The 20,159-nt window shown below is 43.6% G+C and overlaps 1 protein-coding gene across 1 annotated transcript in view; it reads right to left on the bottom strand.

Moving 5' to 3' along the window:
- LOC139686451 (sodium- and chloride-dependent glycine transporter 2-like) overlaps positions 1-3,001 on the bottom strand; it is a 62,546-nt gene extending 59,545 nt beyond the window's left edge. The window contains exon 1 of the mRNA XM_071583644.1: positions 2,728-3,001. Coding sequence (XP_071439745.1) covers positions 2,728-2,857 — 130 coding nt within the window. The 5' untranslated portion in view covers positions 2,858-3,001. The remainder of the gene's footprint in view (positions 1-2,727) is intronic.
- Between the last annotated feature and the right edge of the window lie 17,158 nt (positions 3,002-20,159).

Raw genomic sequence — 20,159 nt, 5'->3', positions numbered from 1 at the left:
CCAAGCTGAGTCATTTTTCGGTTACCAGATCTTCATGGGAAACCATAACGAGTTCTAAATCATCACAGGTCGACTACTGGTTCTAGTTCTACCTAGTAGGCCCATCCCGTAGATGACTTCGTAATGATGCAAAGTCGAAACCTATGAAGTGTTAAAAATAGAAATTTTAAAAGAAACCAAGTGCGGCCACGACTTATGTAAAAGATTCCGAAATTGGAACGTTTGTGCCCCCCAAAGGAGAGTCGGATTATGGAATTCCAGTGACACAGACACGCACAGAGCCCGAAGATAACGTAAGGGAGCCGAAATGATGGGTTGGCATTCCCAATCGTTTTAAATACTCGCTCTTTCCGAATCGGGATCACAACAAAGTCAAGGTTAATCACTCCCGTCAATTGCAACCAGAGAACCGTCATATGACCTTGGGCACTGTCGCCCTTACACCGCGACCGGACGATAAATACGCATGTCCCCGCATCCTCTGCCACGCTCCCACCATTCGTGGAGAACTATCTGCATATATTAAAATGGTATTAGAAAACATTGGGGTTTTGTCCTATATATCGTATTTTACCGCCACGAGAGATAACGCTCTTCGTAAGGGCATACTTTTTCCATACCAATGCGTATGCTCCACTGGACTGCATCAGGAGAAGTAACGCAGCCGCAGGTTGGACATGAATCTAAGACAAATCAGAACAATCTTCCGAGATGACGGACGAGGAAGTGACAATGGAAAACGTTCATGATAAAACAAGATAAGAAAAAACGAATCAGGAGAGTGGCGGCAGGGGGCTAACTAGGTACGCTTTCGATTTTAAATCACAAAAAAGACGATCACATTTGAAAGACTGACCACGGCGGCGAAACCATAACTTCAATAAAGCGCCCATAAGTGAGACAGGTTATACCCGAATCGAACCAGCAAAAATTCATCTTAGGAACGAAGAGGGAAAAATTAACCCCCACAATTCAAATTTGACGAATCTTTACTGCTTTAGCTGACGTCGGCTATCAATCCGTCCCTTGAGTGGCACGGACGGACTTCCCTCATTCACCCTCCTCAATACTATAGCACCAAGACAGAACTCATTTGGTGCGCACAAATGGCGACGCGCGTCCATCCCTCGGCGCCGTCAAATCAAACAGTGACGTGCGCGTCTTCAACTTACTTGGCGAGGCGAAGGCATTGCGTCGAATCTTATGCACATGGTCCACTTACACACACAAGCCGTTAATTGGAACGCGTACAGAGCACGTGCTTCAACCCCTTTCTCAGAGCCCACGGAACGATTAAGATACCACCTGGTGACACGCCCACCTGTTGCGTGTGTGGCGTGGGGCGGTTGCGCGGGCGGCGGCACCGGGAAGGAAGGAGCATTGGCGAGGGTCCCGGAATGACTGCCATACGGTGGCCCATTCTGTCATGCCCTCTCCACACTCGACGAAGGACAATAAGCACGCACACGGACCTCTAAGAGCACTGATCTCCACTCAAGACGTATTCATCTCTCCGGGGTGAAACACATACGGGGAATTAGTAGACAAGCTAACAAAATATTAGGATTTATTAGAAGAGAACTGGGTAATTGAGATGAAAAGTCAAAGAGAAATGTTGTCTTGCCCTGATTAGGCCTCATTTAGAATATGCTGCTATTGTACATATATGGGATTCGGAAGAAGTTGGATTGTTTGCCGTATTGGATCGCGTGCAGCGTAGAGGAGCTAGATTCGTAAAAGGTTATCTATATCTACATAATACCCCGCAAGGCGCCGCAAGGGCGTGTGGATATTATGATAAACTTAGTAGCGTAACCAAAATATTAGAGCAGCTAGGCAGGGAGTCACTCAATGAAGCGAAGGTTAACTTACAGATTGAAACAGTTGAATCAATTGGAAGGAGGTCTCTTAAGCAGTGATGTTGAAAATGTATTATTAGCCCCATCGTACTACGGTAGGATAGATCATGTCAGTAAAATTAGAGAGATCAAGTGTAGAACAGATAGATTTAAGATGCCATTTTTTCCACGATGGATAGGAGATCATACATTTTAATAAAATTGTTCGACCATGGTAGGGTCATGTTCGGGTAAAATTATTCTGGTGTGTATTCACACCCTGCCACACACCCTGGCAGTGGCTTGCGGAGTATATAAATAAATAAAACAAAGAGCTTTTGCTCCGTAGTCCAGGACATAGAATCATCGACACTCACTACATCCACCGAGGGTTCGAGGAGAACAATGAAGGGAATGCCGCTGACGACACTCCCGTGACCTACGGACACCAATGGCCCCGAGGTGCAGTGCGGAGGAGAGCCGTCGAAACATGCGAAGGCCCCCCTCCGCCGGTGTGCGCGGTCGGCCCCAATCGGTCGGGGGGTTGGCGGGAAGTCTCCGCCGAGAATGATACGGCTAAGGGGGGTAGGACCGAGCGACCGCCACCGACAGTCCGCGTCGCCTGTAAACAATCCCTCCGCACGAAAGGGGGATATACTGAATCGAAAGCGGAGCAGAAACAGGCGCGGGCGCACATGACCTTGAGTCCCTGTCTGCATCTACAAATTGTTCATGTTTTGCACATTTTTAAGGAAGGCGGACAGAACATTCCCACGACGCCATCCGGGACTTCGAAACATGATGCGGCACAGTATTCAGCACGACATGGGTGTAACTAGCTAGGGTCGTGCATCAAACGGGTCACGAGATCACTATCCTCATCACTCACCTCCGCCGTTCCTGTAGCACAGGTAGGGGAACCGCCACACATTGCCCAGGCCGACGGCATAGCTGAGGCAAGAGAGCACGAACTCCAGAGGAGAACCCCACTTGCCCCTGTCAGCCGCCGCCGCCGACATGGCGAACGCCCGCTCGCCGGTGCTGCTCTGCTCCCGCGACGGAAAGGGGGGAGTGGTTAAAGGGGAAGGGGGGGAGTAGAGAGAATGAGTGAGTGACGGAGGAAAGGCTTGGTCGAGAGAGAGATTCCCGACGAGGCTCCTCACTTGGCGACGTCGGCACGTACACTGAAGGCACGCTGGCGAGGGGCACCAGCGGAGGGGGGCGGAGGGAACAGGTGAGGAGAGGGCTGAGTTCCAACCCCCCCCCCGCCGCGCTGGCGGAGGGGGCGTCACCCCCCTCCCATTCGTCGGCGGCGTCCTCCGTGTTCGGCGGGGATTCCCCGTCTCCGCCGGGAGGGGGTAGGAAAGTGGCCCGCGCGGGATGTTGTGCGGCGGACGCCCCGCGCTCGCGAATTTCCCTGTGAACCCGTGACGTCATTTGCGAGGGAAATTCCGATTTTGTGAAAGTAGTCTCTGCCCCCCCCCCCCCCCGGGATGTTTCTTACTCTCTTTCCTCCATTACATTCATTTAAGGTATGGAAGCGGTTAATGATGGATTTGAGACGGCACCCAATGACTGATGTTTATCGGGAAAACGCCCTTAAATTTGTCCTCTTTCCTTCTTCATTTGCCTTAAATCCTCTAAACTTTTATGTTGTCTGAAAAGTCAATATTATTCTTCTCCTAAATCTCTCGGTACTATGTCCTTCGTCCTCTAAAATAATCCGAATCACATCAGCTCTTCTATAACAGATGTTTTGAATGGCCGGGTACAAAGAGATGAGACGACCTCAGTGATATACAATGCTGGTGCGACACTTGACAATTAGAATTAAACTAAAAAAAGTGCGTAGTCATAAATTTTCGGAAGAAGAGATATTCCCTCCCGAACGCCTACGGTATCGGGAACACCGAAATGAATGTATGTATGGATTAAAATGAATACCTAGGCGTTACCCTTACTGACAACCTCACCCGGGTGAAACACACATGGGGAATATGTGGACAAGTTAACAAATAATAAGGATTTATTAGAAAAGTGCTAGGTAAATGTGATGAAAAGGTCAAAAAGAAATGTTATCTGTCGCTGGTTAGGCCTCATTTAGAATATGCTGTAAGTATACGGGATCCTGAGGAAGTTGGATTGTTTGCCGAATTGGATCGCGTGCAGCGTAAAGGAGCCAGATTTGTAAAACGTTATTATGATAAACTTAGTAGCGTATTAAAACTATTAGAGGAGTTGGGCTGGGAATCACACAATGTAGCCAAGGATAAATTACAGATTATATCTCTTGCATTAATTGGAAGAGTGTCTTTGGTAAGGATGTTGAAAATGTATTATTACCACCATCGTACTACGGAAGGAGATATGTCAATTAAATTAAGAAGGATTAAGGGTAGAGCAGATAGATTTAAGATGTCATTTTTTCCATGAACGATAGGGGATCATAATAACGTTGTCCGACGGCAGTAGGGTCATATTCGGGTAAAAATTATTCTGGTGTGTATTCACCCCCTGCCACACACACTAGCAGCGGCTTACAGGGTACATAAATAAAAAAGAGTAATCACAGATGGAGTTAGATCAAATGCATCAGAAGCCACTTCAAGTGTTCCCCAGATAAGTGTAATCGAACCTCTTTCATTTCTACTTTTCGTTAACGACATTGACTCCGTAATCACTAGTAAGATACGTTTTTTTGCCAACGATGCAGTGGTCTACCGTGATATCCGAAGTTCAAACCTTTTCTCTAATTAATTGCTTTATACCAATTATTTGGTTTAAACCATCCCCTGCAAAAAATGTGCTCTCTTGGTTCCGATGTGTTGACGATATTCTCTGTGTTTGGACTGGATCCACCTGACAATTGGACAATTATTTGACTCTTTTAAATTCTTTAAATATATGAATACAATTCACAAGTGAGCTGGAAACAGACGGTGCGTTGCCATTCCTGGATTTGACTGTGAAAATAATACATCAAAGGTTCGACCTTTTCATATATACAAAGAAGTGTTACTCCGACCAAATAACCCACTCCACATCCAAGCATCGCCATTCACAAAAAAGTGCAACCTTTAATACCATGTTACACAGGGTTTGCAATATCCCAATGTCACCACACAAGAAACTAGTGGAACTCCGTATTATAAAACAAATTGCACAATGCAAAGGCAATGGGCACAAGGCAATAATTATTGACAACATACACGACAGAAAACAAACAGATAGCTCAGATATCTATATACCTCACATCTAAACTTGATGAGCACGGATGGCGAAGAATTCCATTTCTTGGCCACATTTCACTCAGGATACAACAAATCCTCTCCAAAAACAAAATCAAAACATCGCTTTACAATACATACACTTAAAAAAACATAATGGATTCACCCAAAGATAAAAATTGACATAATGCAGCAAAGCGGGTTTTATATACTCAATTGTGCGAACTGCTACAACGCCATCTGCATTGGACAGACAGGGAGGAAATACGATATTAAGATTAAAGAACACCGATCATCAAAGAAAGACAACAGATCCCAATTCGCCGATTACCTCTTGGAAAAGAATCATACTAGTAACTTCACAGCAGTCATTCTTCACACAGAAATGAAAGGACGCAGGTTAACTACTTTGGAGGAGTTGGGAATTTGACAATCCCTTCAGTCTGACAGATTTGAGGTGTTCAACGAAACAATATACCTCTCCCGTTCCCCCCTCCTAAAATCCTTAAAAGACTCCAATATTTTTCCGCACCAATCCCACCTCCACCAAGGCAGTGATGACCAACGACCGTCTCTTAATGAAGGTCAAACCATTGCTGACAAACAACCCGTTCATTAAATGTAGAACAAAATGTGTTTCTTTCCGCTACTTTTTCTAAGAACGGTGGAGTGTTACATTGTGTTCTTCATTCAATGATAATTTAATGTACATTAACTTCCACAAGTTTGAGCCAGACACCTTTGTATACACACCCTCCCCCTGCCCCTCCCCTCTGCCCACTAATAGGTTGCTGCACCTGCAGTCAACTTACCCCCTCTCCCTCACTCCCCCCACCCTCCTCCCTTCTTGGAGCCAGACTATATAAGTTGAAAACATTTTTCTGTGCGTCAACTGATGATGATACGCAGCATCGAAACCATGGTCGTCATGTATTAAATCTTTATGTGGAAGTGCAAAGTTTCTTGTTCACCCTCATGTTTTCTTTCGCTGGTGAGGCCTCATTTAGAATATGCTGCGAGTACATAAATGGGATCCTCACGAAGTTGGATTAATTGCCGAATGGGATAGCGTGCGACGCAGAGGAGCTAGATTGGTGAAACCTTGTTATGATAAATTGAGTTGCGTATCAAAATTATTAGAGGGTTCGGGGTGGGAATCACTCACCAAAGGAAGTTTAAATTAACAGATTATATCTCTTGTATAAATTGGAAGTACGTCTCTTTAGCGATGATGTTGAGACTGTATTATTAACCCCATCATGTCAGTAAATTTAGAGAGATTAAGTGTGGAACAGATTTCAGATGTCATTTTTCTCATGAACGATAAGGGATCGGAATGATATTTTCCGGCCGCCCGAAGAGTAGAAAGTGGGCGGGTCAAAATTATTCCGGTGTGTATTCACCCCCTGCCAGACACCCCATGCGCAGGGGTTGAATGCACACCGGAGTACTTGAAGGGTATTAAAAATTTAAAAAATACTAAAATACCTGCTCTAGTTTTTCCTCTCCAACGTAAATTTTCAACTTAGATTTCATAATCCTCGACATAATCTAATTACAGTCCATTCCTAAACGTACAGGACCACAGATGGAATCAAAAACATTAGGGATATTTATTTTTAAAAAGGGTTTTGAGCACTTTGATAAAATAAATAGTTAAATGAAAAATTAGAGCTTAAGGTTCGGGTCTTATTTGACTATTTTTGAACCACTTGTTTAGTGGCTAACCGCTATTACCTATTTTTACCTAATAATTTCAAACTTCGGATACTGTGAGCGTTAAACTATGCATAGAAACTCCGTCAATGAATGTATTAGCTGTATCCTTAAGAAACAATTTATTCCTAATATCACATGCCTATGATGCCGTTTTTACTCGTACGATAAGGGAGCAGAATGACGTTGTCCGATAGCGCTAGGAGGGAAAAGTATAAGGTCTGTCCCAAAAGTAGTAGGACTTAGTTGATTAAAATAAATGCAATGCCAGAAATGATACATTCACTCTAAAGTCTTCGAAGTAGCACCCCTCTGCGTCCACATACTGCTGCTAGCAGATTTCCCACCCCTCGTAAGCCTCCTGGAAGGCAGCGCCCGGAAGGAAACTCCCTCGTCACGGCCTGGTGTAACGCTTCCACCGAGCCTTGATGACGTTCTTTCAGCAAGGATTTGTAGTGCAGGAAGAGGAAGGAGACTGGTGGAGTATTCTAAAAAATTTGGATCCTCACTCAGATGGTCGAGAAGTTCTTGGCAGATCCGCGTGAGAGTTTCCTTTTGTTCTTCCGAGAGCACTCGCGGCACCAACTTGGCGCACGTATTTCTCATAGCCATGTTTTCGGTCACAAGTCGACACACATCACTTTTATGGTTGTCAAATTCATTATAAACTATGCGAGCACTTAATCTGCGATCCCTGTCCAACAAGGCCTTTATTCTTGTAATATTTTCATCACTTCTTAAGACCGAAGGGTGTTCTGAACGTTCGGCGTCTTCAACATCTTCTCCACCCTCCCGAAACAACTTATGCCACTCAAAAACCTCCGATCTACCCATGGAAGTATTACCAAAAGCTACCTTAAGCATGTCATGAGTCTCTTTCCCGGTTTTGCCCAGTTTCACGCAAAATTTGATATTATGCTGTTCTAATAACCGGTTCATGATGGAGCGAAACGAGGCCACGTTATAGAAGTTTCGCAAATGAACGACCAGCACTCTGTAAAGGCTGGGAACCAACTGCCGCCGGCCTCCAGGATTTCGTGAGGCTCTTCTCCATCGAACCCTGCTGGATAAACCGCCGCCCGTCCCTTCGTCTATTCGGGAAAAAATAAGTCCAGATACTTTTGGGACAAATCTTTAATGGGACGTGGACTTGTTTACCTTAGATAATGAATGCTGGAGCAGTACATTCTCACTTCAAATCATCAATGCCACCAACAAATTTAATAACTGCCCTTAATTTTTTCTGTTTGATATATCCCAGTCGTTGGTGCCACAAAATCCCTTGATCAGAAACACCACTAGACGTCATAGCCAAAGGTTAGCGGGGATAGAAACATTTACGGTAAAGTTCCATTTGTGCATAACATCTTCTCTCTTACTGACTCCAATGACATTTGCCCTTTGAATATGAAGGATAACCCACGCGCAACTTTCTAAGAACACACTTTCTCTTTCATTTAAGTAATATAAAGCAAGTTTCACGTTAAATCATAAACCATTAAAACATTTTTGTATTCCAATATTCTTCTTGGTTGACCCCCACTACTGTTCTTAATGATGGTTCTGAAATACGGTTTTAGGTTTTTTCAATTAAACTATTCACATACTTATCTAAATTTTGATTATTATGATTTGGAGTGCTTGCCGTCGCAAGGAGATCTAAGCAACATAAGTCAATGATACAATCCGTTTCTTAAACCTCTTACATTTCCAATCTTGCCTTTTAAACGAGAGGCTTCAACAGGATCTCCATTGCTCACCTTAAATCTCTCCATTCCAAAAACGAGCATTCACAGTCAATTGTAACAAATTGCGACTTTTGAATTCATATTCATTTTCGCTTTAGTTTAGTCATCGTTGTTGTTAGCGGTGGTCCAGTGTGCCCCTCTCCCCCCGAGGCCACCTCCGTTCGCATCTCACGCCCCCGTCCGCTCTTGTTCACTTGGTGCTGGTAGTGCTGCCGCCGGCGCTTACATCCATCATAGCGCAAAGAATCGATAGAATACTTGGGAGTAGCGGTAACTAAAGATACGTCCCGGGGCAAACGCATTCATCAAACTCGCTAAACAGCAAATAAAAAGTTAGGATCCATAAAAAGGATACTTGGCAAATGTAATGAGAAGGTCAAGGAGCTGTTTTCTTGGGGAAGGTCAAGGAGCTTAGATATTTCACGTTAGTTAGGCCTCAACTTGAGTATGCTGCAAGTGTGTGGCATCCTTTTGAGGTAGGCATAGTTTTGGAACTAGATTGAGTGCAACGAAAATCCGCTAGGTTTGTAAAAAATTGTTATGAACAAGGTAGCAGTGTCACGGCACTATTGGAAGAATAAGAATGGGAGTCATTAGTTCAGCGTAGTAAATACGGATTACATAGACTGCGTACATTTGAGACAGGTTACTCATGATAGTAAAACGGGTCGATTTCAAATGTTTTTCTTCGTACAATTTAAGATCAAAATAGATATGGCAGCAATCGCGTGGGAGATAATTAAAATTGGCAGAGTATATATTTTTTTGAAACCTTGCATGTTCTCTCCTGCATGTTGTTTTTTTTATTTAACAGTTTTACTGCACGCATTGAATACACGCATCCTGTTTTTAAATATTGTTGCATGTAATTACCTTATTTCGTGTGATTGACTTCTTTCGAGTGCATGATCAAACTAAAATATTTGTGTAGGGGTGACATAATTTGGATTGTGCATACAAGGCTGATGACCCAACACCCCCTGCCATACGCTGCTGTGGCAGCTTGCGGGGTGTTGTGTAGATGTAGATGTAGTGCTCTTTTAAAAGTTCAGAACAAAGAGCTTTCCAATTCTTCTCGTCAGCTGCTTATTTACACATAATCTGGGAGATTAAGTTCCTCCTCCCTACCACACCTATAATCATACAGGTACATGTCCATTCAATTCGATCATCTCTGATTTCATCTCGTGTCTCCATCTTCTTTCTTCCCTTAGCAGCTGCATGTCCTTCTTCATCCGCACTCGCCTCGACAGGATTTTCACTTATATCCTTGACACGTTTTCTCACCAGCATCGCCAATATCTTGGATTTCCAGTCGCGAAACAACGTCGGCCGTATTCTCAGGCACCCTATACGTGAAGGGGTTCTCCATGGTGGCATAATCTTAAGCACACGCACAAGTGCAGTTTCTTGAGCTAAACTTACACGTATGAGGCTCGCGGTCGGCTCAAGAAGACCTAAGCGAAAAGCTGCTGAAAGCAAAGTCTTGGGGAAATTAATTTTAACTGGACCTACTATCGTGCATTCCCTTCTCTCTTGAAATGCGTACAGTCTGGATCTAATTTTGCTTAATAATTCTGCCTATATAATGAAATATGCCTATGTAAAAAAATGTAAAAAGAACAAAACGTAATAATAAAAACCAAAAAATAACAAAAAATAAAACAGACTTAATTCAAGACAAGAGAAAAAATAATAAGATTAACACACTACTGATATTTAAAAAAAGAGGAATAATCAAACTAAGACCGGAGCTAAAACAGAAAAAATAATACATAACTTTAGTTCTCTCAAGTAGTACGTATGCGTCTTGTCGATGATGTTCTGGGCACCATGTTTTCGCTTAATAATACTGTATGTTTAACTCTCTCTCATGTATTATGGCCAATTGCCAACTCACTAGCAGTCTTTCTTGTACATTCTTCTTCACTTACACTGGAAAGTTACACGTTCGCCATTTACACATTCGATGGCCACTGTTCCCTTTGGGTGCTGTTTGCACAATTACTGGCGCTGAAGGGGTCGCACCGAAGCAGCGATATTTTGTAAGGACTAACGCCCAACCAGTTTGAGTACTGGCTGGCTGGCTTTTTACGTCGGTACGGGTTATTTTCAATGACATATCTGTAAGATACGATGGTAAACTCTTAGTTTTAATTCTCTCAATCTTTCTTCCACGGCGACAAACAGTATACTCCCTTTATTATAAAAAGAAAATCAACGGTTAAAATATAAACATCAAATATTGATTGAAAAACAATTACTGACAATAAATTTGGAAATATCTTCAACTCAAATGCCTATTAGAAACTGCTACTCCTATTTAATTGTGGCATTAAGAAAGAAACCTTGCTAAACAGTTAGTGGTCCCGTTTCAATTTCGGATATAGTATTATTAATATTACCGTAAGGTCAACTCCAGAAAATATTGACACTTTTGTTAATTATTTTATTTTGAGATGTTATGGAAAAAAGGAAAGTTAAATAATAACGAATCTCTGACCTTAGCTTTTGTTTTTCATATCTGAATTCAGAGTTTTTATTTATTAATATATAAATACCCTACAAGCAACCGCTAGGATATGTGGCAGGGGGTGAATACATTACAGAATCATTTTGACCCGAATACAACCCTACCGCGTGATAATGTCATTTTGATCCCTTATCGTTCGTCGGAAAAATGACATTTTTAATCTATCTGTTCTACACTTCATCTCTCTATTTTTATTGACATGGTCTCTCCTACCGCAGTACGATGGGGATAATAATACATTTTTAACTTCACTGCTAAATAGACGTCCTTCCAAATCATGCAAAAGCTTCAATCTGTAATTTTATCTTTGCTCCATTGAGTGATTCCCAGCCTAGCTGCTCTCTAATGTTTTGGATACGATACTAAGGATATCACAATAACGTTTTACAAATCTAGCTCCTCTACGCTGCATACTATCCAATACGGCAATTTATCCAACTTCGCGAGGATCCCATATACTTGCAGCATATTCTAAATGAGGCCTAACTAACGACAAATAACATTTCTCTTTGCCCTTTTCATCACATTTACCCAATGCCCTTCTTAAGTCCTAATGTTTTGTTAGTTTGTCCCCATATTCCCCGTATGTTTTTCGCCCAGGTGAGGTTATGAGTCGGGGTAATGCCCAAGTAAATTAAATTTATACCACCTAGTGAGTTATAGTTATGACGCCTCATGATAATTCTCACGGAAGGTAAGTCAGGCTTCTTTCGTGTCAATAGTTACGTTCTTGTCATCGAATGAGGTTGACCGGCTGCCGGTGGGCAAACGCCAAAGGTTAAGTTTGCCGCAGATGCTTATGCAGTGGCGTTCCCCGACGGATCGCCTCCGCTGCTTTTCGGCCGGAAACAAGAAATTCACGAATTGTCACGGTCACGGCTTCCGCTCTACGTGTCCCCAGCCTTCCAACACCTAATCCCGCCGCTCCATTGTTGCTCCGTAGTTTGAGGGGAGTGTGGTCGGAGTGGTGGCTCCCGGCGCGTGCAAGCATTCGTCCCGCACCACGAATCACCACGCGCTGCTACCGTGCACGTACGAGAACACCGTGTGGGCCCTTTTGCCAATGCTACCAGTCGCTTTGCGCATATTCTATTATATTCGAGTCAGCCGGCGATAATAAATGTCGCGGTACTCCATCAAATAGTATACGAATATGAATGTCGTTATTATTGTGTGAACGACTGTTCTCAGAGGACTTGTCAATCGACCTTTAACTTAGAGAAATTATGCCCAGGTATTAAATACTAAGCTGCATATATGAGACAAAAGAAAAATATAGAAAAATAAATAAAAGTCGCGATCTTCAAAAGCAAAGCGGAACATTTCTTCCATCTGTTGGTGTTGGATGTGCAGGAGTTGACTGCAAAATATTTGGAAAAATAACATAACTTTAAGTGAATTTGAATTTGTCTAGTATTTCTCAGGAGCAGTTAGAGTAGTTTAAGAACTAACTAAATGAAACTCAATGTTTCATTTAGTTTCATTTCATTTTCATCAAATAAACGCATCCCCGATTACGCAATTTATCGACGCGACGGATTTTCCATCGGGAGGGGATTGCACATCGCATTAAAATCATTCTTGAACACCGCGCAAGTGACAACCTTTGGTAGATTTGGGTACATCGGAATACGCCTCGGAATCGGAATATTTCAACAGGTAATCTCCATATCTATCTTGTTTACCAACCAGGCTGTTTCTATTCTCATTCCTGACGAAGTTCCTCCCAACAGACTCGCCAACAGGTGGTGGGTATCGTTGCCTCGGCGATTGAAACACCCAACATCCCGAATGGAGATGACTACTACCACTTACTACCTTAATAGTGCGATATACAAATTAGTGGGACCCCTCTGGGTCCAGCGTCCTTGCGTATCGTATTGGCAGCACGCGTTGGTCATCTAGGGAAACAAGAATTCCTAGATTTCATTGGACCAAAAATTCATGGAGCAAAATCTAGGTTCCCTCAGTACTAAGCCATCTTTCGATGAACTGATGATCTGGATCGCTCACTCCCGGAATTCACATGCCCCCACGTAAAAAAGAAACTGGCAACAGTTCGTCAGCCATTCCCACGGCGTTTTTAATGCACTCTCAATTCCTTTTTCCGACTCCCCCTTGGACATTGGCACTCATACTCGAGAGACCGTCACAGACGCCTTATCCCTCGCCTCCATTTCCTCCCTCCGCCACCAGCATCCTTCCCCATACCCCCGGCCATGACCCTCCTCTCATCAAGCAACGCAATAGCACGCAGAAAATGGATGCGTAACCGTGACCCTACCGACAAACGGCATTATATTTTTGGCATCCTGCGCGAAACAAGTATTTAGAATGCACAGAAAGTACAATCAATGGAAGAACAAGCCACGCACGCTTGCCTTCGATTACAACGTTCTCTCCAGAATTTCAAAGCACCTGGCGAAAAGAAATCGATCCCAATGGCAACACTACGTGTTTTATTATGACCTCAATGTCAAGGAAGAAATTCTTCCAAGAGCATTTAAAAATTATCTTTTCCCTATTTACTTGCTGAGATACAACCATCTCTAGCGCGAAACTGGAGGCACGTCAGCGGAGATGAGGAGTGCTTTCCGAAGCTGGGGTATCAGGTTGTTCGTGACGGTCACTTTGAGCACTTCCATGGTAGCCTGGCATTCGCCAGTGCAACTGGATGCCTTTTTCAACAACCTCGTCAAGGGTTTCGTCTCATTGGCACAATTTTGAACACATCTCCGATAGTAGTTAGACAAATCCAGGAATGATTGTAACTCTTTCGTACCAGTTGGAGAGTCCAATACTCTGGATGGAGGCGCGATTCCGCCCTCGGTGGCCAGAGAGTTCACTTAATCGTGGAAAAAGCAACACTTGCCGAACTCAAATGTCCCGCAATCTCGACAAAATGCTCCTTGATTGTGGAGCTACCGATTGCCACATCTTCCAGGCGGATAAGTCAAGGCGATCGATGGTTTACCCCGCAGAGGGTGCCGTCGTTCGCTGCATTGTGGCCTTTCGAGGGCCAAAAGGCATCCGCGCATGTTCGAAGCGGCCCTCCTCCAGTCCATTAGCTCGTGATATATTGTCCATGGGAATCTTTCAATCCATAGTTTGTGAAATAGCGACAATTTCCCGGATAGTCAAGGGTGTCCACAATAGTTGAAAGAACACTTTCCGCCACCTCCCGTCTAGTCCCACTCCGCCACGGAAGCTAATATCGTGCCATCCCAAATAAAAACCTCTCTTTGATTCATAATTGCTATTTGTGTCACCATACCGTCATCGGCATTCAACCGGTTCTATTCAATCGGCAAAGCACCACCATAACGCTTTCGAGTTTTGCCCCTGTCCTGGAATATCGGCGCCTACCGCCAACAGCCTTTCAAGCAGCCTAACTCTCACAACATGAAGCTATTCCGCGCAGCACTACCGCCTTTCCTGGCTTAACCAAAATTCGTTGAGGTCCCCTTTCCTTGCCAAATTGCATTACAGTGAGAACACCTGCTTTGATAATTAGAGGGCTATTAGATTTATCTGTAAAATCCAAACATAAAATCTCGTCGAATGTTCCAAAGCTATCCACTATTTGGGTCGAGCAATTATCAAATACACCGTTTGCACTAAATCCAATGCTTTCCTCACAAACATTTCACAGAACACGCTTCGTTATATCACTTTCGCAGAAAGGAACACAATACCATTTGCAACCCGCAAACTTCATGACATTTGAGGGACACTTGGGCACCGATGTCGCAAGAGGGCCTACGCTGGCTTCCCTCAGACACGCATTTCTGCCGGCAAATCACTCGGTCCATCTCCTCCTTGCTTCACTCCACCCGCGGCGCCGGCCAATCGATCGTGCAATCCCGCCGCTCGGTGCCGTCGTCTATATTCTCGAGCTAAATCAGTATTCCCGCAGAATGTAGAAGAATATTCCTCGGCTACTGTATTGACCTACTCTGTGCCTCGGCTCTCCGCAGTAGAAACACCTCCTATCTTGGGCCGGGCAAGTTTGGCGACTCGCAGTCTGCTCCCGCAACATCTCCATCTCCTGAATCCTGGTGCTCGATTCGACAGCTTGGATATGGGTCCGAGGTTAAAACTGATAGCTCTGAAGGCTAGTCTCCTACATCAGAGTGTCGGGGGGGAGGCATTCAGGGCACTGTCTTGTACCACGCCGCGGCGCCGGTGAATCCGTTGACGATGTATGTCCGTGTTGCAGTTCCCCCGACAGCCACCGCCTACGTTTCCTCATGGGAACTCCTTCTCATCTAAGAGAGCAACTTAGGGATTAGAATAACATTGTACAACTGCGGTAAGAGTAAAAATATTCAGATCAAAATAAGCCTGGAGTGTATTTACTCCCTGCCACACACCCTAGCGGTGGATGGCAGGGTTCCAAAGAAACTTCCAGAAGAATCGGAACTTGGTACGGTTACGCTGGAACAGTTGAGGCTTAAGGTCCTCGAACTTCGCGGCATACCGACAGTATTCTTTCCTCCGGAAAAACTCTGCTACTTTTCCAATCCATCGCAAGGTTGCCACGTTTAAGTTATCGACGTCCGAGAGCGACCGACATGTCGGTCGCCGTTTTCAGCTTGTCGAGGAAGACCAAACGGACTCCTCTAACCTCCCTGCAAACGACTCCTCCGATGATGTGAGCGCCCGGAATTCTCACGAGCGACCTCCCCGTTACTCTCACCGGAATGATGCAACCTCCCATCAAGCTCCCTCATCTTCGCACTCAGCTCGTTGATTACCTGTTCAAGGTCCATCCCCCGTCGCCGTAGACTCGATGTCATATCGGTCACCTCTTTGACGAGTACCCTCCCACAATTGACGGAATCGGAATTCCGACGCCAGATGTAAGACCAAACGCTCTTTGGGTCTTCAGCGTGGCTCGGCATGGATCTCTGGAAATAGGAAACTTATCTACACGAGCAAAAATTTATTTTTTTAATCAACTCCCAAGTACCGACTTATCCCAGCTAACGACTCTCGCGAGTCTGCGAGAGTCTTACCAATGGCGCCCGTTTGCGGACAAGTCCAAAACCTGTTTCCATCACATCCAATACTCCCTTGCCTTGCTTTCCTGCAACTCATGACTTTCCCCCTGGAATAACGGCAATTGGCTGCAGGGAGCGGAAAATGATTGCACCTCAAATAAGTGCGGGTGGAAGCTAAAATCGGCCCTGTATATGCCAGCGATATCTCGTCTTATCGGGGGTATGGAGGACCATTGAAGGAGAGTAGATGTGGAGGGGTTTGTCCACATTTACTTTTGGCATTCTATCGTTTAGGGTATGTTCAGGATGGCTACGATGAATATGCAACTGTAGAAAGTAATATTTCTTTGACTCTCCTCATAAAACACAACCTGAATCCGACATTACAGTTAGTCATCGATTTTTTCTGCCTCCTTAGGATTTCTCCCATCAATTACCTCTCCTCCCCCGCCACATTCAACACTTCCTCGTTCGTTATACTTTCTGTCCACTTCACCATCTCCACGACCGTACTTCTAAAGCCTCCAATCTACACCTATCAGCTTTATAAAAGATTTTGTTTTGCTGCTCAAAACCACATTCCATACCAAAGTTTCAACAATCTTTTTCTCTACATCATACTCAACATCCCTGTCTAAGATAAACATCAATATATCTACGTCCCAGTCTAACATTCCCTATTCCCTGTGAAAGCTTCTTTGCCCAACGTATTGTAATTGTCATGTACGCGTACATATTAATATGACCATTTTGGTCCAGCACATCTCTGAGATAGGCAAACTATGCCACCTGCTCTACTTTGCCCTTGAAATTTAATATTTAATTTAGTCTCTCTTTTTCTCGTGAACTCCATAACCTTTGTTTTGTTAACATTTATTCTCATCCTACGCTGATTTTCCACCTGAGTTGGCAATGCTTGTTACCCCTTGGCTGACTGACAAACTAAAGTTTGGTCATCAGCGAAACTAACTGATTTTACGAATTCCCTACCGACTTTCATTCCTACTTCCTGTTCTTCCCATGCCTATTTAATCATTTATTCCACATATATGTTGAACAGTACCGGTGCCAATAGACAACCCTGCCTTACACCTCTTCCTAATACTGCCCATCCGGACTCCCCGTTCCCCACTCGCCCCTGAGCAGTCTGAGACATGTACACGTTGCGGATTTGCCTCATGCATCTCCTATCTATTTCTTTTTTCTGCAATACGTATGTTAATTAATTTTTCCCAAATCATTGAATCAACAACCTTCGAAATCTGCAAAACAGGCAAATATATCCTGATTGTATTCTGTTTGTCTCTATTAGCGACCTTATTGCTGCAAGGGTATCATGCGTGCCCTTCCTGTACCATAACTGATCATCCCCTAAGTAATAATTTACCCTGCTCTCCATCCTTTTATTTATGATCCTAAGAACCACTTCAGCTGCGTGGGATATCAAACTTATTGTTCTGTAGTCCTCACATGATGTAGCCTTTACCTTTTTTGGAATAGGAACTAACATATTTTGATTAATGCTAACTAACGCCTGTTGGTTGAAGTAGGATTAATTGCCGAATTGGATCGCGTGCAGCGTAGAGGAGCTAGATTTGTAAAAGGTTTTTTTGATAAACTTAGTGATATATCCAAAATCATAGAGGAGCTAGACAGGGAATCACTCATGGATCGAAGTTTAAATTACAGATTGAAGCTCTTGCATGAATTGGAAGGACATCTCTTCAGCAGTGATATTGACAATATATTATTACCCCCATCTTAATACGGTAGGAGAGATATTGTCAATAAAATTATAGAGATTACTTAAGTGTAGGGCAGATAGATGTAAGATAACATTTTTTCCACGAACGATAATGGATTAGAATAACAATGCCCGACCGAGATAGGGTCATACTCGGATCAAAATTACTCTGGTGTGTATTCACCCCTTCCCACAAACCCTAGCGGTGGCTTCCAGGGTACTAAAATAAATAAACATTGATCTCACATAGTCTTCCGGCCAGATTCCTTCCTCATAGATTCTACGCATCAGTCCATAAATACTCTTCCTCTCACATTTTTTTAAACATTTTATTAGTTCCGCAGTGATGTTGTCTACCCACAGCCTTATTTGAATTCATTTCCCTTAATGCCATTTCTATATCATAATCGAGTAAGCCTGGACCTAAGCTCTCCCCATCTACGTCATATTCTGTCATTTCCATACAAGTCTTCCATATATTTCTTACATTTCTTTTGAATATTTAATGTTTTAAACAATATCTTTCCTATTTTATCCCTTTTTGTTTGCAAGGAGTTTCCCTTCTTACTTCCTGACAGGGTAATAACGTTCCTGAATAGCATACCAATTCCACCCTTCCTCTGCAAACTTTCTATATCCTCGCACTGCTTATTCCCCCACGCTCCTTTGTCTCTGTTTGTTTCCCGCCTCAGTTTATTATTCTACTCTTTATTCTTCCTTCTGCATTGCACATGCGATATACTACTTTCATCTGTGTTTACATTCTTCCATGTCCTTCTCTATTTTATCTTTCATCTCTTTTACCTTGCTTCTCTTTTATCTTTATTTTTTTTTAAATCTTCTCTTCCTAATCATCTCGTCTTTAATCCAAGGCTCTCTTACCCTTTTCCTATTCACTCTTTCAAAAGTACTGTTCTTACCGTCCCGGGTAATGATTTTACCTCCCTTTTCCTCCGCCATCTTTCTTGTTTTATTATCTTGACTTTGGGGTTAAACTTCATCAGTGATAAATTGTTATCTTAATCTGCACCCGCTCCCGGGACACCACGTTTATCGCGTAATTCCAAAATCAGTGTTTTGCCATAAAATATTTTCAATGATATTTCCCTGAACTCCTGAGCATTTTCCATGCATAACTACGCCTGTTGAGGTAAGCCAAATGTTCGTTATGACTAGCCCCTGTCTCCTCCAGAACTCAATTGCTTTCTCCCTGTGGTCATTCCTCGTACCTGAACAGAAATCCCCCGCCTCATCACCATCTCTTCCCTCACCATCACATTCCAATCCCACATCACTATTACGTGTTTAATTCCGGGTACGCCCACGATCATGTTCTCTAACTGATCGTATACCCAATCGACTTCTTCCTCCCTATGATCGCCTTGTGGCATGCATAGTACCTAAGCAATGACCGAGTCCGTTGATTCCGCTTTTACTACTATTAGTAACATTCCGTCAATTTCTTGCTCTACGTCAACTACGGTTCTCACTGGCGTAATTATTAGTTAGCGATCAATCCCACCTCTCGTTGGCTCTCTTCCCCTCCGCTCTACTAGTATATTTCCCTACGACTATCACTCCATTAATCCCCGCTATCTTTCCAACTCACCTCGCACAACCCTAAAATATTTAAATGTCCTCTCTCACTTTATATTTTCTTATTTTCCTACCCTCACATAATCCTAATATTCAAAGTCTCTGTTACAACTATTTCCGTTTTCTTCTGCAATGTTCCTGTCCGTTTTATTTTGCAAGATGTGAGCTGACGACCCCAGAAGCCTTGCTTGCCTCCCCCGCTGCCGGCCACGACCGATTGGGCCGAGCTCCATGACTCATTTTCTTTATACCGTCCATCATGCAAATATTGGGAATGATAATTGAGGTGGTTTCCCGGTGCCTTCCTCAATAGTGTTTTCAACGTGACACCATCACATAATGGCCGCTCCACCGTTGTGAGATACCTTTGCAGCCGCCTCACTGTCGAACAGACGCTGTGTGGACTACCTTTCGTCTGGCTCCTAACCTTCGATCTATCTGGCATGGGTGACTCTACCAGTAGCAATTATTATTACTCCCGCCAGCACAGCTCTAGGGGTCATCGGAACGCACAAGCCCTTCCACCTCCTCAACGTTTTATTCAATGGGGTGGGAAAAGAACTGAAACCTAAATAAAAAATATTTTTATCTCCGTTACACATTTCACCAACTTTATTGTACTCGGAGGGGAGAACCATTCACCAATAAAGTCGTGCATAAAATCAAACAGCGAATACTCACGAATTGCATGTTCTTGACCCCGCGTAGCATTTTTACAGATTTCATGCGACTGTTTTAATGTGGGTCTTTGGAT

Source organism: Hetaerina americana, unplaced genomic scaffold, assembly GCF_022747635.1.
Source record: "Hetaerina americana unplaced genomic scaffold, ioHetAmer1.1.p SCAF_14, whole genome shotgun sequence".
Classification (NCBI taxonomy): Eukaryota; Metazoa; Arthropoda; class Insecta; order Odonata; family Calopterygidae; genus Hetaerina; species Hetaerina americana.
Note: the sequence above shows the minus strand (reverse complement) of the source record. Positions and strands in the feature narration are given on the sequence as shown.